Raw genomic sequence first — 22,268 nt, 5'->3', positions numbered from 1 at the left:
CCACCCCGAAGTTCAGTTTCGTCGTCCACCAGACCGCCGATATGTTTTGACAGAATTTTATTTATGCATATTTGTATGTGCTTATGTATATGGTTTAATGTTACTGTTTGTGTTGCAGTCTTCCCCGCCCCTGTGCAAATGGTTTCACTAGATAGATAGAATGTCTTATTTTGATGCACGTGGTCCTGTGCGTCACAGAAATTGTGAAACCAATTATTAGACCTGGCCGGGGTGGGGCCCACATTATTTCTGTGGCGCATGTGAGTGTGGTGCGCCACAAAAATACGCTACGCCACATGAATTATTTCTGTGGCGCATGCAAAACAGGTGCGCCACATAATAGCCTCCCGCCTATAGCTAGTTTCCTACTAGTGGCGGGAAGATGTGACTGGAAGAAAAGTGGCGGGAAAAATGGGCGACAGAAATCTCTATACATAGGTCATGCATACATAAATGTCTCATACATAGGTCATGCATACATAAATGTCTCATACATAGGTCATACATCAGTCGGGACGGCGTCTGGGCTGTCATGGGGGTGGCGTAGCACGGGGTGTCCAACCGAACATGTCCAGGTCCTTGGCGTTGCAAGCAGGGATCCAGGACCCGGACTCGGGATCATACTGCGTCTCCTGTGTGGGCTCAGGTGGAGGAGTCTGCATACCGACATAGTTCTGTTGTGTGCTGTGGCGGGAACATATGGCGGAACAGCGGTGGCGGGAACATATAGTGGGAAAGCGGTGGCGGCAAAAGAATGGCGCGAGAACTGCCCAGGGATATCACTCCTACTAAGTTTAAACCAAAACCATGCAAACCAATTAGTCAGCTATCGACCAACTAGTGCGACAGGCGGCTGACTCCCAGTAGGTTTTCTAAACTCCGCTCGGTCCGCTGTTGGCCCCCGAGTCACACTTTTGAAATTTGTTGAAAATGCGGGCTATTCCTAGAAATAAATAATTGATTCATATTATTAAAAAAAATCGGCCAAGAATGTGCTCGGTAGATTCAGGTTCCTGGAGACACAAGGTGTAAACCGTGGCTTGCCTTCGGCCAGTCGTCCAAAGCCTGTGTTTGATTGCTAGCCACATGAAGATTTGGCACTTGAGAGGCACCCTGCATTCCGAATACAATTTGCAGCTGCAAACCTCTCCGCCCCCTGCCAAAGTCTGTGGTAGGTTGATTTTGCTGAATGTAGTCTCAATCCTTTCAAGGGCAGACCATAGTCTGATCAAATCCATGGCATCGTAGTTGTCCTCTGCCATGTCCATCAGCCAGCGATTACTGACCTCGATCTTCACAAGGCTGTCGAAAACCTCTCTAGCCTGCGTGTCCTTGAGCATTGGCAAGCCCTGCCAGGTTCATTAACAATAACCACATTGCCCGGCAAATGCAACAGATACTGATTCATTGTCTAATAGATCTATTACATAATTTCCTTAATTTTGCTCCAGTGTTGACTATACCATTACATGAGTTTTCGTTTAGGAAACATTGCATTATTTTTGACTTGATCTGGCTTTACTTCATGATGATGAACACCCTTTTTTTTCTTAAATAGTTATAATTCTTGAAAAAGAAATTAGTGTATGCAGAGAAAAAATACTGTACCATTACAAGTTTACTACCTAAAGGAACATCTGCTAAATATCTATAGAACCGGTGGTTCTAAAATGCTGAAGTAATTTCCAATATAGGTTCCAGGCAATCACCAGTCGCTGTCACCAAGGGAGTGCTGGCTTCTATAGAACATGAAATGGTAATAAAAAAACAACTAGCATTTGAGCTTTTAATCTTTCATCAACATCAATTAACAGAAAACAATAAACAATGTTCGCAGTAATTAACTCATCAGACAAGCTTTACTGTGTTGAAGTGATGCGTTAAAAACACATTCACATTCACATTGACAAACAAATTTATTCTGCTTGCTACATCAAGCATATTGCAGTCAAAGGACACATGAAACTAGTCTCACTACACACTGCAAAAGGTGCATGCATCTCAGAGAGCTCAAGTTTCATGACTTCACTTGTGGAGGAGAATCACCCTTCAGAGCTGGATCTGCTTTCATGGCATCTAGTGCCTTGAAGAACTCCTCAGGAAGTGCAACAGGCTTGTGCTGAGGAACATGCTTGGGAATAGGTGTGTCATCTTCAATAACCTCACATTCGTAGTCATCAGGAACGCCCCAGGGATCCCACTCTGCCATGCATTGCGACATAGTAATTAAACGAACTGATAATGAAAGTTTTTGTATCAACTGGAGATTCGCATAGTATACATAATTGCCTAAAGCATCTCACGGTTCTAAAAAAAACAGCAATCAACAAAAGCATCAATGAAGTGCATCCACAGTGAGTAACTTCGCAAATCAGTGATTAGCGAGAAAATGTTTCAGTTCTTGCATTCAACAAAACATCTTACATAACCAACCAACAGGTTGCTTTTCAATTTATCACACTGAAAGAAACAGTTCTTTTACTGTGTTAGGTATGAAGCATATAAGGTGACAGTCCCCCAGATTAAAGATTCACAAGTATGATGTTTGCTCTGAACATCAAATACACTAAAACGGAATATCATCTGTTACTCCCTCCGATCAGAAAAGATCGACGCGGAGCTAACGCAACCCTAGTATATAAGTAGGCACACTCCCGCGTCGATTAAAACCGACCGGAGGTAGTACACCTCATCTGCCATCTAGTTTGCGCAGTGTGATCTGATCACTCCCATAGACAAAACGAACTAGCATAAGACAAGCAATCATATGTGTACAAGATAGGAATTCCTAAATTCAGAGAAGGTAACTCGGACCTAAGAAAATTCGGTGCCATAAAGAGCTTAATGCATCTAGTCAGCCTATCTCACTTGCTAAAGCCCCCATGATATAAGGGCCTGGCAATACACCCTAATAAACCCATGCATAAGGGCCTTGCTTCCGCAACACTGCTCACCACCTGGATGATGCGCAACAACTGTGGGTTCAATGACGCAAAACCAGCAATCAACACCCTGGTCTCGCGCAGAACAGAGGAAGCCAAGCTTTGGGCCAGAGCTGGCATCACCGAACTTAGGGTAGCTCTGCCGATGATCTGGGACAACCCTAACTGCATATCTGTTGTAATATCTTCCTCTTAGAGCATGGCCAATGCAGAGGTGCTTAAAATCTGTGGGTTCATGTCAGTTGCCAAAATGCAGCTAGCGCCCAGCGCCTGAGAGCCCTGATTTTTACACGTATTGTGTAACTGTCCCGCTCCAGTTTTTGCGCTTACACTAGAAAAACAGCCAGGAACGATGGTGCAACTACCAAAACGGCCAGTATTTTACTCCTAGCGTCGGCGAATTAGTGCCGCATTGTGGATGATCTTAGAGCACCCACAATCTGTTGGTGCTAATTGAGACGCTAATTGAGTTAGTTCCTGGAAACAGTAAGCACCGGCAGCCAGCTAACTCTGATTTCCATGTATTGTCCAAGCGTCGGTGGCTTATGTATGCGTCGATGCAATGAAAACGGCCGGGAACTATGCAAGACAGATGTGATTAAATCCCTGGCGCCCGTGGGTGCTCTTAGGAGGCTTGAAAGAAACAGTAACTTCTAATTGAAATAAAACGCAAAGACCCATTGCGTTTTTTCGACAAAAAAGCGCCCATGAAGTTGGTCAAATGGAATTATGGCAGAACAACTATCTCCCTGTAAGGGAATAATAACTCGGTATGTAGACCTCTTTCTTACGAAAACTACAAGTTGAGGTGCTTCTGGATAATTTGATGTCTTATTTTTCACTGGTAACGACATCAGATTCCTCCCTTCCTGTGCCATCACTCCAAAACAATTGGAGCAAATATGCGAACAGCAGGCGACAACAAGTTCAGAGTCGACCCAACAACATAGCCAGATTTCAGACTCATTTCAATATTAGGCTTAGCTAGACAAAATCAGGCGTATACAGTAATCACAAACTCGTACTACTAATTGCTGTAAATGTTCTAGTGCACGAATCGGTAAATCGCCTATCAGGTCAAACGTATAAGTTGAATGGAACAGAAGTGTAGCAGGTAGTCCCGCACAGCGAATACCCTAATTATTCCACATAGATCGGACCTCGATATCAAATAAACCCAACTAATCGAGGCAAGCAAACAGGGGGTGATCGTAGAGTGAAATGGGAGCGACATGGGAGGGTTGGCAGAGAGGGGGGCAACGAACCGATCATCTTGCCGATGAGCTTGAGCTCGTCCTGCGCCTCCTCGATGAGCTCCTCGACCTGGCCGCAGCCGATGCGGTCCTCGATGCGCTTCCAGTCGTCCTCCTCCTGGCAGATCTGGAGGCGGTGGCGGGTGAAGGACTCGACGGCCTTCCGGTAGCCCTCGTCCTCGGGGACGGCCTTGATCTCGTCGAGGGCGCGCGTGTAGAGCCCGATGAGCACCTTCCGCGCCTCGGGCTCCACCTCGAGCCCCACGATCCCCGTCGTTTGCTTCACCGCCCGCGCGGAGCGCAGGGCCGCCAGCCCGCCCCCGCCGCTGAGGATCCGCCGGAGGAACATCCCGCCGCCGTCTTCTTGTGTGCTGGTGGCGTCTCTGTCTGGTGAGGTGCGGGTGCGATTGAGGTGCGACCGTGGCTGCAATGGATGGGGGAAATGGAGATGATGGCGTGGGCCATTTTCTCGTTCTTAGTGGGCTGGGCTGGCGTTTCAGGAGTGTATTGTTGCTTGGGCTTGGTGCTTTTCTTGAGTCTTTCCACTGTTGAACACAGCTTCGAATTTTCGAAGAACAACGTTTAGCTAATATGTAGGGTTTGTTTCGTTTGTGCCCAAAATTGACGGGATATTCACTTTGGCTCATAGGAGCATTTGCTCCCATTATATGAATCAACATTTTGAAATGTCAAAAAATTCTAAAATAAAATTTTACATGTACATCTACATATTTTATGTTCGTACACAAGTTTTCAAAAAAAACTAAAAAAAATTGTGGCTCCTGTAAAAAAGACAAATTTTGATGCTATAACATGACTACGTACAGGACATTTTTTTGTCTTTTTTGTACACGCCACATAAAATGTTGTTTCTCCACGAAAACTTGTGCACTAACATAGAATGTCATGATGTACACCAAGAAAATTATGTCAAATTTTTTTGTCATTTTTAAAATTATTTTTTAATTATTTTGTATAATGGGAGCATTTGCTCCTATGAGCCAAAACGCCTCCTCCCAAAATTGACCTACTACTAAATTGAGCTACTAGTCTTTGCCAATAAGTTGGCCAACATTGGCTAAAAAGGTAAATTAGAGTTAGTAGTGGAGCATTGGAAGCAAGAAAATTGGAAACCATCCAAACAAGGTTCAATCTTTTGGTCATGACCAAAAAAAATTGTAGCAATCCAAACACACCAATATGGCCATATACTCTGTAGATTTTCACTCACAAACTACAATGTAGTTTATCGACTGTAATAGCCTGATTCGCTTCTCAGTAAACATAACTTGCTGAGAAGATTACTTTTGGGCAACGTTTTGGAGCAAGAAGATATTTTTAACAACGAAAAGCCCCTGAGGATGAGTAACAGGTAAGGTTTAGTTAGTTTGCAGAACAAGTCGAGGAGACGATTCATAAGAATCACCAAACAAGAACAATTCAGCTTATCGATGGGATTCAAGCTCAATCTCGTGTACGAGTTTGACAAAGTGCAAGTTCATTTACAGTCAGCCACCTAGTGATATCAAACAGCATTTCATTTCCACCGAAATATCTAGAAAACAAACACCACTCTTGATCTGGTTCTCCTGAACACCCAAAGTAAATGCCCTTTCCAGTTCAACCACCTGTCAACACAGCTTAACGACATGAGAATGGAATTAAAGAATCTTGAAACCTCTTCACTGAACTTTGAGGAAAATTATATCTCGTTTAAGGGATCTCTTATCAACAACTAAAGCATCACAAGTTGGACTAACAGCAACGCAATATCACCCATGTTGAGATCTAAAATTTGCAAGAAACAACACACTGAATGTGAATCTGTACACTTGATAAACCTATATCCTTAAGGAAATCAACATATCGAGTTGGTCATCTTATCAAGAACAAAAATATCACAAGTCGGTATTACAACAGCAATGCAATATCACCCTTGTTGAGATCTCAAATTTGCAGAAGAAACTACACATTGATGTGAATCTGCATGTTAGATATCCTTTACTCTGACCCCAAAGAGTATATGCCTTTACTCTGACCCCAAACAGATCATGATTATGTTACATTAAAAAATGCAGGTTAGAATGAATGCCCCGATAGCATCAGTACATTGATTCTGACTATATACTAGATATTCAACTAATGAGAACACTTTAAAGCAACATTATAAATGGAGAAACACTATTACCTTAATAGCCCAAATGATTCACTTCATCATCTTCTACTTCATCCTCCTCATCATCATCCTCAGAAATCCTGAAATCCTCCAACGCCTCATCTTCTTCCTCCTCATCCACATCACCCATCATTTCTGAAGACGGAATTTTGTCCTTCAAACCAGTGCTGAGCACCACAGTTTGTCCTTTGGACTTCTCCATATCTCTCCTCAATCTTTCCATGTTCTCATTTCTACGCTCAGCCTCTAGTCTCTCCTTTTCAGCAATCCTCTTGTCCAGATCAGCCCTGATATGATCATTAGGTAAGGGTAGTTAATAATATGTTTAGCAGACAGTTCATTAAGCAAAGTTATAGAACCATATCGTAAGGGAAAAACCTGTAAGTCTCCATGTATTCATTGGCGCTCGCTTCTATAGCTTCAAAAAATGCATCAACTCCAGTACCAGATACCGCGGATACTCCAACAGACCGTAGGTTCTTGTAGAATTCATCCAACACAAGAGAGAGACTTCGGGTAAATGAAGAGGTGTACGATGAGTCGGAATCCAAAGCTGTCTGAAATGCTTCAAAGTCTTGCATCCACTGATCCAGCAAATAAATGAAGGCGCATTACCAAAATATGGAGGAAAAATGCAAACCAGGAGCAATATTGAGTAAACATCGTGGACACATGTCATGACCAAAACCCTTTTTGCATAACTATATTTCATTTTTCATACTTTAAATGTTCAGTAAACTTATATCATATGCCACAGCATGTCAATTAAAACATGACATATTGACAAAAGTATAACCAACACAGAACCAGTGCAGTGCGTACAACAGGTAACTATACTCCATACCAGTGCACATAATTGATAATTAAGTAGAGTGAAACTGCAAGCATTACAAGGGTGTACCTACCTCAAGAGCAAACTCGTGCTTAGCTACATCAACCTTGTTAAATGTCAGAACCAGAGGCAAACGGGTCTTGTAGAGGATACTGCACGCATACATCATGTTGCTCATAAATGTTACAGGGCTTGTGGACCTGGGAGTGTCAACAACATATGCAACAACCGTTGGAAATGTTGATGCGAAAGCTTCGGTTATGATAGCTCCTGAAGCCGACCAAGTGAAGATTTCAATCTGCCCCGGGGTGTCAACCAGAACATAATCCAGCTGGTCTGCTCGCCTTTCAATAACAGATATAACCTGCAAGAATGAATATATGACATATATTAGCTGAATGACACAAGAATGAAGGAAAAGAACATGCCCCACATAGCACCCAATGCAGATGCGGCATACAAAATTCGCAAAAACGAAGTTGGTATGGTTCAGCACGCGATCATATACATTTCTGTGAGCTCTACACTAATAAGCTAAAAATGAAGCAAAGTTTATGCAACAGTTCACGTTGAATGAGGGAAATTGAAACAAATCAATTATGTTTGACAGGGTTGGTTGTAAGTTTGCACTACTTCACATTTTATAACTTAAAATAGCACAGGATGCCAACACAAATTACAAACCAACAGGACCACAATTCCAAACATGTGAGATATATGCTCCCTCTACCTAATCAGTAGACACTTAATATGGATTGGAGGGAGTACATAGGATGTATACCTCATCAAACTTGGTTGAGAACAGGTTGAGCGAAGTAAGGATACCGCCATTGGGACCAAGCCCGTACTCCTTCATCACCTCCTTGTACCGCACAGTGTCGCGGATATCAATGTTGGCCCCGAACGGCAGCGTCATCACCGCCGGGTCGAGGTTGAGCACATAACCCCTCATGTTCGATTTTGCCTGCATGTGGCACACCAGACGGTGCATGAAGGTGGTCTTCCCCGTCCCTACAACGGAGAGACCAAAACAGTAAAGCTCCCGATCCCCAAATTCCTCAATGAAAGCTCAACCTATCATAGGGTTCAGTGGGGAATGCATAGTGCTAAACATGTGAATTGGAGGTTGACGAAGGGAATCGACGCACCAGCCATGCCGATGACGAGGATGATCACCGGCTTCTTCTTGAAGCTGGTGCGCCCCGCGCCGATGGACAGGTTCCCGATGGAGTCCGCGAGCTCCTCGCCCTTCCCCTTCGCCTCCTCGGAGCCGGCCATGCCCTTCCCCTTTGCGTCCGCCTGCGTAGGCCATGAACAATTGCATCAAAACCCCAAAAAAGGGGAAATAAATTCCCAAGGGGGTCAGTTCGGTGGCGGCGGCGGCGTACCTGGTCCTCGAGGTCCATCTCGACGGGCTTGCTCTCCGCGGAAGGTTCGGGGTCGACTTCCATTGGAGGCTCGGGTGGTGGCGAGAGACGGCGGCGGGTGGAGAGGCGCGGCCGCTAAACCCTAGGCTTGGCCGGGGAGGGGTAGAGCGGTGCGTGGAGTCGGAGAAGAGGGGAGGAGAAGGGGAAGCAAGACGGGAAGGAAACGGCGAATGACCCCAGCCCCAGCTATTCCGAGTATATCGCTTGTGGGCTGTTGGGCTAACCGACCTAGGAAGGAAGATTATTCCTATTCGTGGGCCTCATTAGGTCAACTAATGTATACAGATGCATATATAAGGTCTATCCTGAGATCTCTGCATACTGTACAAATCCCACAGCGACGACGAAGGCGGCTATGGATATGGCGTCCAGAAAATTGAAATCGACGCCGCATCGGGTCAGTTCCCTATTCACGATTTGCCCTCTCCCCGGTTAGGTTTTAGTTTCGATTTAGGTTCATGACTAGTGTGAATTTGTGATGCCTAGCAAGATCGCATATATGTAGACAAACCTGTCAAAGTTCACACGCGAAGGTGCAGGAATTTCATGAATATAAGATTTCTAGACAGTAACATCAGGCAAAGAAAACATCAACTAGTATGTTGCTTATAGAACTTTGGCTGGGTAAAGAGAAGAATCATCCCTAATTTTTACTTTTTTGAAGCGAGAGAATCATCCCTAATTATGTTGAAGGTGAATACCTTATGTCTTTACTATTATACTAGTTAAATGCATGTACATTGCTGCGGCTTCTATTTTTTTCTCATAACATGTTAATACACTAGTTGTAAACATTTACGTGTATTAAAAAGTATATTTTGACAACCGTACGTTTGAAGATAAAATAATCATTTGATTAACTATTTAATATTAGAAATATACTCCTCGGTGCTCCTTAGTGTCATACAATGTTAGGAATATTTTCTTCTGCTTCATTTTTATGGTACTTGATCAAGCGTACCAAAAATTCTTCGTGAGCTAAAAAAAATCATGCACAACAGTACTTGTCATTAGCATGCATAATTCTTGTGAAAAAATAAAAAGTGCAACATAAAATACTCACTATGCATATTGGATGAACCACTTCTTTACCATTCCATGAGAGCATAATGTAAAAAAATAAAATAACCTGACGCATTCATGTAGATAAATGTCTCATCATTATCTGTATTAAATATTCACATGTTTGGACTTTTTGAAATATCAACTAGTGATCTACTCGCTGAGCTTTTGTTCCCTTCTAGCATCATTTGTCTCATCTTCATAAGTTTATGTCACTAAAAACATATAATAACTAGCATCATTTGTGTCGTCTTCATAAGTTTATGTCACTAAAAACATATAATAGAGTAAAATAAATGACTGACAAATATACACATGTAGCAAAAGCTCACCGAGTAGATCACCAGTTGTTATTCGAGAAAGTCCAAACGGGTAAATATTCATAGAAAGAAACCTAAGTATATACTTTTCTCAATAATAAAGATAATGTTGAGACATTTATCTACAGAAATGTATCTGGTGATTTTATTTTTTACATTATGCTATCATTGAATAGTAAAGAAGTGGTTTATCCAATATGCACGGTGTGTATTCATTGTTACATTTTTTTTGCACGAGAATTATACGTGCTAATGACAAGTACTATTGTGTAGGATTTTTTTAGCTCAGGATTTTTTTTTTGGTACGCTTGCTTAAGTACCATAAAAATGAAGGCGAAGAAAACTATTCTTGACATTGTAGGACAATATCTAAGTAGCATCTAAGAATAGATTTTTTAATATTAAATAATTAATTGAGTGCTTATTTTATATTCAAACGATGTTATTTATATTGGTTATTTCACACAAGATAGAATATTACGAGTTTTTAGAATATATTTTGGTTGTCTTTCAGATATACGTATTTTTCTTAAATATTGTATTGACGTGCAGCGGTAGAGCCTCACCGCCTGTGATCGAGAGGTTCCAGGTTCGAGTCGTGGTCTCCTCACATTGCACTTCGTGAGGGTAAGGCTTGCCACTAACATCTTCCCCAGACCCGCACAGTGCGGGAGCTCCGTACGTCCCGTACGTCCTTTCCTTTATTGTATTGACGTGCCGTAGCAAACACATGAATTGCAATATAACGTGATGGTCTGGCATTTCCTCCAATCCATATTACTTGTTTCTAATTTGGATATATTTAGAAGTAAAATGTATCAAGAATTCAAGATACATCCATACTAGTGACTTTAATATGGACCGGAGGGAGTTCATCATTTGTGATCCTCGCTCACTACGGGAACAGTCAAAGTGTCGTCGGCACAGGACTCGTTTCGGCCACGCCAGCAGGTCAGCTGTCGGCGCAGGTAAACCGTCGGCACATGAAGGTCTGTGCCGACGACAATTTCGACGGCAAAGCTGTTAGCACATATTTCAGCCTTGTGCGGACGGCTTTGCCGTCGGCATAGCTATTTTCTATTTTACCACATTAATCTTCAAAACAATCATAACTAAATCATTATAATTCAGAAAAATACAAATAATATATCAAAATTTTCAGAAAAATAAGATTTATCTTGGAAAAATATCAAACTTGGAATATTTAAAATATCTCAAAGAACCTTCTCAAAAATGAGCTATCATATCCGATGTTTTATGGCTTTCACACAGAACAACCAATGTTATGGATAGAATCGCGGTATAGTTTGTGATAATATGCCCATATTGTGCACATATGTGCATATTGGGATGTCTTACGATATTGCAGGAGGAAGTTTTCTGTTTCATCGTACGAAAAAACCATTTTCCATTTTTGAGGTGCCGAAAACGGGGTGTTTTCTGTAGCAACCACCAAATTAAAGATTCACATTGGTACCAACATATTTTTTTCAAAAATAATAGACCAACTAAGATCGAAAATTTCTCAACCGGTGTATCTGGAACCTTTCCGTCCACCCCTCATGAAAAAGACAAATTCCTGCCGAATCAGTAGGAGGCCGACCAGATTTGATCTGCAGGTACATGATATATTGCTCAAGATTTTTTGTAAAAATTATTTTTAGATTCACAACATGCTATTTCATCAGAGATCCAGTGCAAGTTTAGCGAGCCTCAGCCCCGGGCAAAGGATCTACATGCCCGCCGTTTTGAATATAGTTTGCAACGGGCATAAAAAATTCGAAAACGATCCAAACAATGTGAAACCTTCGTGTGGTGTCATATTATGTGTCATATTTGCAAGGAAAAAAATTAAAGTTGGAAAATTGTGAATCACAAAAAATCCTTCACAAAATGAGCTATCATGTTTGAGATTTCATGACATTTAGGTCAAACGACCAATGTTATGGATAGAATCGCGGCATAGTTTGTGATAATGTGCCCATATCATGGACACATGTGCATATTGGGATGTCTTACGATATTGTAGGAGGAAGTTTTCCATTTCATCGAACGAAAAAACCATTTTCCAGTCTTGAGGTGCCAAAAACGGGGTGTTTTGTGAAGCAACCACCAAATTGAAGATTCACATTGGTACCAACACATTTTTCAAAAATACTAGACCAACTAAGATGGAGAATTTCTCAACCGGTGTATCTGGAACCTTTGCGTCCACCCCTCATGAAAAAGACAAATTCCCGCCGAATCGGCAGGAGGCCCACCAGATTTGAACTACAGGTACATGATATATTGCTCAAGATTTTTTGTAAAAATTATTTTTAGATTCACAACATGCTATTTCATCGGAGATCCAGTGCAATTTTAGCGAGCCTCAGCCCCGGGCAAAGGATCTTCATGCCCGCCGTTTTGAATATAGTTTGAAACGGGCATAAAAAAATCAAAAATGATCCAAACAATGTGAAACCTTCGCGTGCTGTCTATTTATATGTCAAATAGTTGCAAGGAAAAATATTAAAGTTGGAAAATTGCGAACATCACAAAAAATTCTTCACAAAATGAGCTATCATGTTCGAGGTTTCATGACATTTAGGTCAAAGGACCAATGTTATGGATAGAATCGTGGCATAGTTTGTGATAATGTGCCTATATTGTGCACACATGTGTATCTTGAGATGTCTTACGATGTTGCAGGAGGAAATTTTCCTTTTCATCGCCCGAAAAAACCATTTTCCATTTTTGAGGTGCCAAAAACGCGATGTTTTGTGAAGCAACCACCAAATTAAAGTTTCACATTGGTACCAACACATTTTTTAAAAATACTAGACCACCTAAGATGGAAAATTTTCCAACCGGTGTATCTGGAACTTTTCCGTCCATCCCTCATGAAAAAGACAAATTCCTGCCGAATCGGTAGGAGGCCGGCCAGATTTGAACTACTGATATATGATCTAATGCTCATGAATTTTTGGAAAAAATATTTTTAGATTCAAAATATGATATAGATGTCATATTTGGATTCCTTTCATTTTTCTAATCGATTTAGACATATTATTTGTCAAATTTTGATTTACAGATTTAAAGAATATTAATTATTCCATATTAAATAAAAAATGAAAAAAAATCATTTTATTGTCCATTTGAATTCAAGATTAATATACTTATTATTGTAGTTTATGTAGGTAATTGTTTGAAATTCAAAAAATAATGATGTGCAACATCAAGTAATAAGGGTTAATAGTATTGATATGGTATTATTGTCAACAAGGTGTCATTTCTTTCATGGAATCTAGTCTAAATGGAATCGAGAAGTTAAGCGTGCTAGGGGTGGAGTAGTGTGAGGATGGGTGACTAACCGGGAAGTTTGACCATGAGTGGAATTTGACCTAATATTAAGTGTAGTTAGAGTTAAAATGGTGCATGTGAGAGATTGAAATTTTTTGAATTCAGAATAACCAAACGGCGTTATTTCTATGCCGACGGCTTTATCGTCGGCAAAGAATGCTGTGCCGACGGCCAGCATGTGCCGATGGCAACTTTGCCTGTGTCGAGGCGTTATTGTGCCGACAGTAAGATGCCGTCGGCACAAGCCTATGCCGAAGGCAAGGCAAGCTGTGCCGACGGCCGCCGGCCGTCGGCACCTTGACTGATTCCCGTAGTGGCTTTACCCATGTGTTCCAAGATCGACTTAGAAAATATTACACATCTTCCACCGCTAAGTGAGATTACATGTTCGGTATTTTCATGGAAAAGGAAAAACGTGCCGAGCTCCCATCGACCTGAGCTCGCGTCAAAACCTGGCGAGGGATGCGCCACCCTGCACTCCTGTCTCGATCGCATCATCGGGCTCTGGCTGCGAGCATCCCAGCGAGCCATCTACAACCCACCGGACAACCTCTTGTCGAGCACCTGCCCCTCCGTGACGGCGCGACGCATTTTAGCGTCCGCCCGCGTCCGTTTGCTTCGACCCTTTTGGTCGAAATCGACCGCGCGTCCGTTTGCGTCGGGGTGACTCCAGCGGCACGACGCATTTTTTAGGACGAATCATTTTTTTAAACATGAAACATAATTTACATACTTAAAACATAAAAAATAAACCTAAACGCCTACTGCTCCTCGTCGATGTGCTGCTCCTCGTCGCTGTCGAGCACGATGAGCTCCGGTATGACCCAAGGCCAGTTGCCATCCGGGGGCGTACGCGCGGCGCGCCGCCGCCGGTGCTCGAGGTTGAGGAGGCCGCGGCCGTGGCGGCGGTGGAGGCGCCCGGTCACGCGGCCGTGGCGGCGGTGGAGGTGCCCGAGCCTCGCGGGCCGTGGCGGCGGTTGAGGCGCCCAGTCGCCGCGGCTGTGGCGGCGGTGGAGGCGCCCAGTGTTGCGGCTGTGGCGGCGGTGGAGGCGCCTAGTGCTGCGGCTGTGGCGGCGGTGGCGGAGGCGCCGCCGACTCGTGAGCGCCTGTCGAAGTGCTTCATCCGCCGTCAGGCCCGGCGGCATGACGGCAGTGGCGTAGCGGGGCATCGGCGGCTGCACGGGCGCGTCATACTCGGAGACGAGGACGGCGACCTTCGCCATCTCGTCGTCCGTCATGTTGTCCGGGAAGTCGAAGTTCCGGCCCTCCGCTATGGCCTGCTGCCATTCGTGGAAGACGACAGCGACGAGCGCCTCGACGTAGTCGTCGTCGTCGTACACGGTGTAGGCTTCGTCGTCGCGGTCGTCGCGTCGTTGTGCTGCGTCTGCTGACGTCGCGTCCGCGCCTGCTGACGACGCGTCGGCGCCTGCTGACGACGAGCCGGCGGTGCAGGGCCGAAGGGATAATCCCTGTCGCCCATGAAGCCTGCCCTTCATCTCCTGTCCGTCTCCGTGGACAGGTACGTACGCCAAAGCTCCGAGTCGATGGCGTACGCCGGATCGGCGCGGAGGTCCGCCGGCAGATACTGCCTCCTGCGCCGGATCTCCGCGGTCCGATCAGGGCTCACGCGCGAGTGCTCGGAGGGATGGGCACCCGGCGGCAGCGAGCCGCCGTGCGGCCGCACGCCGGACCGGCGTCATCGCACGGCATCCATTTGCCGTGCATGAGCCTCCCCACCGTGACGGGGAGCGGGATCTTCTTGGTGCCGCTGCCGGAGGCCTCGAAGTCGTTTTTCTTCCCCATGGCGCTCGCGGCCGGTGGTGGTGCGAGTGGAGGTGTGGTGTGGGCGAAGGAGCGACGCGGCGGTGGACTTTTAGGGAGGCCGCGCGCGGGATACGATGCCATTGAAAGCGGCGCGAAGCCCGGCCGCCGCCCGCCGGTCGCGCGCGGAATCGAGCAGCCGCGCCATTGATGACGAAGGCTGCGGCGCAGACGCGGAAGCGCTGACCGCCGAAGCGGTGCCCTCGGTGCAGACTCGCTGACAGGTGGGCCCAATGGAGAGGCGAGCGGACACTTTGCGCGTCCGCAGAGACGCAAATCTGGCGCATATTTGAGCCAGATTTGCGTCTCCGCGGACGGCCCGGTCACTTTGCGTCGCACCGCTGGAGAGGATGCCAGACGCATTTTCGGTCAAAGCGGACCGTTTGCGTCGCGCCACTGGAGATGCCCTTAAGCTCCGGATGAGTTCAATTCGGCTAAGTCCCGACATGCCAACTCGTTGGGACCAAGGAAGTTATGCCGGAAGAAGTTCGGTTAAACTCTGAAGCTAGCATCTCGCATGCTCTTGTCGAGTTGAGACTCGATGACTGCTCTAGGGAGTACATCCGCTGCATTGTGCATGAGGTTTAGTTGTGTGGCGTTGCCCACATCATAACTTGTGAGTTGGAAGATCGGCGTTTTATGGTAGTGTTCGGCGATGAGAGGCAGTCACACATGCTGATTTTTTTGGTGGGGCTCTTTGAGATCAACGACTCTGTTTGCCGGAACCCTAGGTCTGACCTTCGGTGGTTGTACTTCTTTAAAGTGAAAACCTATTATCTTACCATGGTGATTAGATCGAACGCCGACGTCACTTGTGCATTGTTACCTTTCTGGAGTCATCGTTTTGGAGAAAAAAATTCATAGTCTAACTGTCACCACTCAAGCTCTTGCTACTCAGAGTCTCTTATCCATCAGCAACATCTTTTTTCCCTTTCTCTCCTTTTTGTTTTGTTTGTGGGCATCCTTGATGTCTAGACTTGCTCTTTGACATTATGCCACGCTCGGTGCTCGTCATAGAAACTTTTTGGAGAACCTTTATCAGAGTCTTCAGTGGCCACTGATATTGCTCTTGCCACTGCGCCCGCTGCTCATCAGTCACGTCCATGCCCTCCTCGTCCACGAAGTCGCCAAGGTCGTTGTCGTCGCCACCGAGCCCGTCGAGGTCCAGGTCATCGTCGCCATTGTCGAGGCCGGCGATGTTGATGGCGACGCCATTGAGCTTGACGGCGTCGGCGTCCATGGCCGTGGGCGGCTGCGCCGCGGTCCCCATGATGCGCAGGGCATCATGCGACACCGTCGCTGTACCTGGGCCGCGGAGAGCCTGGCCTAGGCCTCCACTAGGTCCGACTCGGCCTGCACCCTGAGCACATCTCCATCGACCACACCTGGCGAAGCAGCGACTTCGTGAGGAGCAGGTCACTCTCCTCGGTGATGGCCTCTTGCGCTGCCTCCTCTGCCACGTCCTAGAGGGCGTAAGCGGCAGTCTCCTCCGCCTCAAACGATGGCCTAGCGAGCTCCGCCGATTCCGGATCGTCCAGGTAGCGGGTGCGCGCCATCTCGTCTAGGCACTTCCAGGTGCGGTCATGCTCGGCCGTGGGGTCTAGCTAAGGTTCTGCCTTAATGGTCGCGGCGGCGCCGTCCATTTATAACCGCGGCGAGGGTCGCGCGCGGGATTGCTAATCGCCGGAGGGAGGCCTCGATGGAACGCTGATCGTCGGTAGGAGGCCTCGACGTGATGCTAATCGCTATCACTCGTTGGGTCGCTGGGCTGCTCCCGAAGCCGATGGACATGCGGACCGATTCAGCCGATTTCGATGTCGATTGTCCAAGTCAAACGGATCGAAAGGGACACAACTGATATTCAAAAATGAGTCGGTCAGCAGGAAATACACTTAGGGCATCTCCAATGCAGAGACCCAACCGGACAGCGTTTTTCATCCGTTTGGGTCGTGCGACGGACACGCGTATATCGCGCGGACGCCCACACATGTCCTCCTCCACTTTTATTCCCCAACGCCACAGACGACCCAAACCGAAGCCTCCTTCGCTGAAGAGCTTGTGCCGTCGATGAGGACCTCCTCCTATGCTGGGGCCGGGGCTGGCGGTGCTCCGTGAGGCTGGGGCCGGGGCTGGCGGCGCTCCACAGCTGCGTGGCGGGCGAGGCCGGCGACGGTGCGGGCGTGGCGAGGCTGGCGACGGCGCAGCCGTGGCGGGCGAGCCCGGCGCGAGCCCTCGACGGCGCGGCGCGCGGCGCGGCTAGGGCGACGCGCGCGGCCATGGCGCGGCTAGGCGAGGCCGACGAGGGCAGGGCGTGCGTGGCGAGCCCCTCGACGGCGCGGCCATGGCAAGGCGCGCGAGCCCTGCGCGGCCAGAGAGGCGCGGCCGTGGCGAGGCGAGCCCCGCGGGGCCAGGACCTCCGCCATCCGCTCCCTCCCGCTGCACCGTTCTCCTGCAGAGGCGGCCCAAGGTGCGGCGCGGCCTGGCCCTGCAGAGGCGGCCCGAGGTGCGGCGCAGCCTGGCCCTGCCGGCGCCCGCGGGGGCGTGAACGCGCGCGGCGGCGTGGGTCGCGACGCGGTCGGCGTGCAGGAGCTCGGTCTCCGCCCCCGCCGCGCGCGCACGGCCAGCTCCGGCCCCGCCTGTGGCCGACGCGGCCGGCGGCGCCTCCGCCCGTGGCCGTGCTCCGCCCCCGCCCGCCAGCCTCGAGCTCGCGCAGCACAGCTCCGCCGCGTCCTCCTCACCGCACCTCTCCTCCGTTGGCAGCAGCTGCAGCTGGGCGGCCTCCTCGGCGCGGCCTGGCCCTGCAGCGGCGGCCCGAGGCCCGGTGCGGCCTGCCCCTGCAGCGGACGGAGCTTCCTCGCGCCATCAGCGAGGCCTGCATCGCCGGCCATGCCCAGCACCACCGCCAGGCTCAATGTGCTCCGTTTCGGCCGCGGCGACCTCCGGCATGGACGAAAAAAAAGGGGTCGTTTTTAGCGGGGAGCCTCCACGCGAGCTCGACGGCGGCGGTTGGCCGGCGAGCCCTATTCCAGTGGGGAGCAAAGCCAACATCTATGGCAGAAAACGAAAGAGAAAAACAGAGGAGAGAGAAGGCTGTGGGAGTTTGGGTGGATTAATTGGTGTGGCTGCCATGTGGGGTATGGGAGGACACGCGCGGATATCCGCCCGTGCCCGCAATCGTCCGGCTCGCCCCAAATTGCTCCCAAATTTGGTCCGGCTTTGGGTCGTGCCGGACACCACAGCAGTCCGCTTTTAATATGGGTCCGCCCGTTGGGAGCAGGTTTTACCCAAACGGACCAATCTCGCGTCCGTTTTTGGGTTTGGGTGGCCGCGTTGGAGATGCCCTTAGGAGTGCATAATCTGAAGTTTCTCGACGATGCTCTCCGAATGCGTTGGAAGTTGATAGAAAGAGATGGACTGCTAAGATCACAGAAGGGTTTGAGCTTTAGCATATTTAGAGAAGCAGAGGAAATGTTCAAAGCTGCACTCAAATGCACTGTGTGAAACGAAAAATCAATATATTTGTCTGGTTTGACAGGTGGATTCATGGGCAGAGTGCAGCGCAGATTGAAGTTTGTCCGTGCTATAAGAGCTAAGCAAATATCTGTGGCGGAGGCTCTTGTCTTGCCAACAACAGTTGAATAAATGGCTTACGGTGGGACTCTCAGTACACGCGGTGATCGAATACATCAGCCTTTGGAGCTGTATCCAGCAGATGACTGTCGGAGAGGGATGATAGCTCCAGTTGCAGACTGGAGGCGAATGGAAAATATTCAGCATCCTCTGCATATATATATGGCCTTCTTCAATGGGAGAGCATGTGCGGAGTACGCCCTTATACTTTGGAAGAATGATTCTCCATTGAAAGGAAAAATCTTTGTGTGGCTGCTGATGCGGAACAGATATTGGACATTTGATAGACTACAAAGAAGAGGCCTACAACATTCCCCCAAGTACGTGTTCTGCGATCAAGTCTTGGAAGATATTGACCTTCTGCTAATAAGATGCCCCTACACACAAATAAATCTGGTTCAGATTTTCTTCAGAATGGGGGATTGTTGGCGCCACTACCTGAAGACGAAGACACGGTGAAAGAATGGTGATGTTCACTGACAACTAGATGTCCGCGGGCGAAGAGGAAACAAGTAGTGGACTGGGGAATTGTTGGGATGAGAAAACTATGGGTAGAACAAAACACTGGGGGCTTTTGAGAGGATCAACTCAACGGTACATCAGGTGGTGAGTACAACACTATGAGAGTTGAAAAACTGGTTAATGGCAAGAAGTAGGGCGGAACATCATGGGGAGTAGACGAGTAGTCGTAGAGGAGTTGTTGGGTTGGTGTGGTATGTAAAATACTCTTATAAAATATACTCTTTTCAACCTTAATGAAATGACAAGCAACTGTGGTTGACGGGGTTAATTATAGCAAAAATAAGATTAGGGGAAGATTTGTTCAAACCTTAGTTTGCCTCAAAGCAAAACAAAAATGTTTTCATTCTTGCGGTTATAGAAATTGTGAAGAAGCAAACTGCAAAGATTTATTTTGATCCCTCTGCATATCGTAACGCAGATACACATGTTGTTCAATGCAAAGAAATAAAATAAACCAATCAAATAATAGAACGAATAAGTATTCACACACTCGCGCGAATGTAAAAAAAACAATGATGACTCGAACAAATGAATCGGAGTAGTATCTATGTCCCTGTGAATCGATTCACGCATCGACGGAGAGAGTTGACAAATTGCAATTGTTTGCAACTTTGCATGGGCATCGATCAATCACGACCTCAAGCCGGAATCATGCATTCAGTTCACTCGTCGGAGTCGGAGAGCTTGTCGAGCAGCATCCTCATGACCTTGACCTGCACCTGCAGGTCCTCGATGTGGCTGGCGGCGTCCTGGAACAGCTCGCCAAGCCCGCACGGCTCGCGGCAGGGTACAAGCCTCCTCAGCTCCCTCACTTGCTTCACCAGCACCCTAGACTCTTCTAGCAGGTCCTTCTCGCTCCCTTCCCGTATGGCCTTCTTGCTCCCATTCCCTTTCATCGATCCACCTCTGCTCGACCAGCTCCCTCCTGCGATGGTAGTCGGCTGGAAGGAGCGGGGAGAGAGAGGACGAAGAAGACTAGCCTAGGACGGAAGCTGGCATCGATCGCTTGTGCAAAGTGGGCGCATATATAGCCGCAATCTTTGTTGTTTTCCGCACGACGTTGATAGGGATATCATCGAGGAGAACATGGCTACGCCGATACGCGCCGCAATCATGAACTCATGCGCCGGCCGGCCGGCTGGCCGGAGCAGGCACGCACGTATTGCCTCTGCATATGCGAATGTCCGAGCCGTCGCCTACATAAAGACGGGAGCGCGGCCTATTCTAATGGCGCCGTTCCTGCGGTTGGAGAGACAACGGCCGGCGACGTCATAGAGCAAGCAAGTTCTCTATTGCGAGTTTGCGGCGCGCCGGGCTGGCCTCGCGGTGAGCTGAGCTAGCATATGCGTTGTGTGGTCGGCAGATATGGTCCTTCGAGGGGAGGTAGATCAGCGAGTAGATAGGGCGTGCGTGCGTACGTCCATGGCTGCCGTGGCTATAGGTTAGCCTTATTTTGGTCTGTCGTCGCGACGAGCACATGCGCCCACATGATGCAGTCCAATAAACTGAGCACCAGCTAGCTCAAAGCGTATGCATGCCTGCTACCCGTCGCTATTATATGAGCTGCTAAGCCATAGCTTCTCGGCGAGCGAATGGATGCGTGCGTAGTGTCAATCGCTCGCGTAGCTTCCATGCCCCTTTGTCAGTACAACACCCTGGATTATTCTCTAGACACCTTTCTCTTCCTAGCTTGCACCGATCGACCATAATCTACATATTTTTAGCACGTTAGGAAAGCTTGTTGAGATAGACTCCTAATCAACGGCCTTAATTAGGATATGCTCTTCCAGCTCACGATGCATACAACCCGTTTCGAGCTAACTGAGCTGCAGTTAATTAAGCTGCAGGCTCGTGATTGCGCCGAGCCGCGGAGCTTTCACGGCTGCTTGGTAATTAAGTATCGATCCATGTGACTAAAATCAGCACATCAACCAAGATATGTAAAGGGGTTTCGAGATATAACAAGTTTCGAATTCATGTTGGACTCAAAGTGATGATGTTGCACGAGATATGTATATATATATATATATATGGAATCTGTGCATCCCTACACAAGAAACCATTGCGAAGTGGTTTATCATTATGCTCCAATGATGCCCGCCTAAACATACATCCGCGTGCAAGCATTTTAATGTCTATGTAAAACAATTGCAAATGCACAGGTTTTGCATATATATATATATATTTTTTTAGGGTAAGGTTTTGCATATATATAATACTACCAAGATTCTCACTGCTAGGATAAGCAGGATGTGGCGGCCGGGTTGGTGATCGTGCATCGCCTTGAAACGAAATCCATACTTTAGTTAGAGCGGGATTAGGGGCGAATCAGTTAACGAGCTAGTGTATGAACTATTTAACTAGCTTTTGTATCATGACGTCCCCACGTGCATCCATGGCGGCAAGCTGCAAAAGTGAGCATTGGAGTGGCCTCCACGTATCTTCCTCCAGCTAGCGCAAGCGGTTGGTTAAGAGCGGAGACATGGGAGCATCAGACCGGCCTAACCACTATTAATTCGCTATCAGTACATTATTGGAGTGGATAATTAGAGTCCTTAGGACGAACTAGTCAATTCTTTCTTGTGGTGGAATAGAAACGCTTCGCTCGACGCTCCCCGCGGGCTCCTGGGCGAACCCTATTTGCCCCGCCTCCAACCCTCCTCTCCCTCCTCACCTGCTGATGGCACCAACTCTACGTATTAACTCGTTGAAACGTCAAGTGCAAAGTGTTGTAGCAAGTGTTTTTTCTACAACGGTGACTTGAGGGTTTATATCCTCTCGATCAATTAGCGAAGAAGTTCTCTCATTTTCCTCTTCAAATAACCTACAAAATAAAATATAATTCCTTGTGCCTTCAACTCCACCATGTACTTGTCAAGCACAATGTTTCGTCTAAGTAAACTGAAATAAACTTATCTAAATAATAGTAAAAACAATCTAT

The 22,268-nt window shown here is 47.3% G+C and overlaps 2 protein-coding genes across 2 annotated transcripts; both read right to left on the bottom strand.

Annotated features, from left to right (window-relative positions):
* Positions 1-1,777: 1,777 nt before the first annotated feature.
* On the bottom strand, positions 1,778-4,594 carry LOC124702347 (probable NADH dehydrogenase [ubiquinone] 1 alpha subcomplex subunit 5, mitochondrial). Its single transcript, XM_047234474.1, has 2 exons — positions 4,208-4,594; positions 1,778-2,202 (listed from the first exon to the last, which is right to left on the bottom strand). The coding sequence occupies exons 1-2, from the start codon at positions 4,542-4,544 to the stop codon at positions 2,018-2,020; spliced, it is 522 nt and encodes a 173-aa protein (XP_047090430.1). The 5' UTR covers positions 4,545-4,594; the 3' UTR covers positions 1,778-2,017.
* A 1,017-nt stretch (positions 4,595-5,611) lies between these two features.
* On the bottom strand, positions 5,612-8,762 carry LOC124702346 (GPN-loop GTPase QQT2-like). Its single transcript, XM_047234473.1, has 7 exons — positions 8,592-8,762; positions 8,352-8,502; positions 7,985-8,214; positions 7,277-7,567; positions 6,750-6,955; positions 6,384-6,658; positions 5,612-5,823 (listed from the first exon to the last, which is right to left on the bottom strand). Exons 1-6 carry the CDS (start codon positions 8,652-8,654, stop codon positions 6,385-6,387), a joined length of 1,215 nt encoding a protein of 404 aa, XP_047090429.1. The 5' UTR covers positions 8,655-8,762; the 3' UTR covers positions 5,612-5,823; position 6,384.
* Between the last annotated feature and the right edge of the window lie 13,506 nt (positions 8,763-22,268).

This window comes from Lolium rigidum, chromosome 3 (assembly GCF_022539505.1).
Source record: "Lolium rigidum isolate FL_2022 chromosome 3, APGP_CSIRO_Lrig_0.1, whole genome shotgun sequence".
NCBI lineage: Eukaryota > Viridiplantae > Streptophyta > Magnoliopsida > Poales > Poaceae > Lolium > Lolium rigidum.
This window is presented reverse-complemented; position numbering and strand designations above follow the sequence as displayed.

Coding starts and splice junctions, on each gene's coding strand:
- LOC124702347 (XM_047234474.1), bottom strand. CDS start 4,544: ATGTTCCTCCGGCGGATCCTCAGCGGCGGGGGCGGGCTGGCGGCCCTG. Junction 2,203..4,207: donor GCTCATCGGCAAGATGATCG/GTTCGTTGCCCC, acceptor AATGCATGGCAG/AGTGGGATCCCTGGGGCGTT.
- LOC124702346 (XM_047234473.1), bottom strand. CDS start 8,654: ATGGAAGTCGACCCCGAACCTTCCGCGGAGAGCAAGCCCGTCGAGATG. Junction 8,503..8,591: donor AGATGGACCTCGAGGACCAG/GTACGCCGCCGC, acceptor TGGCCTACGCAG/GCGGACGCAAAGGGGAAGGG. Junction 8,215..8,351: donor CCTCGTCATCGGCATGGCTG/GTGCGTCGATTC, acceptor TCTCCGTTGTAG/GGACGGGGAAGACCACCTTC.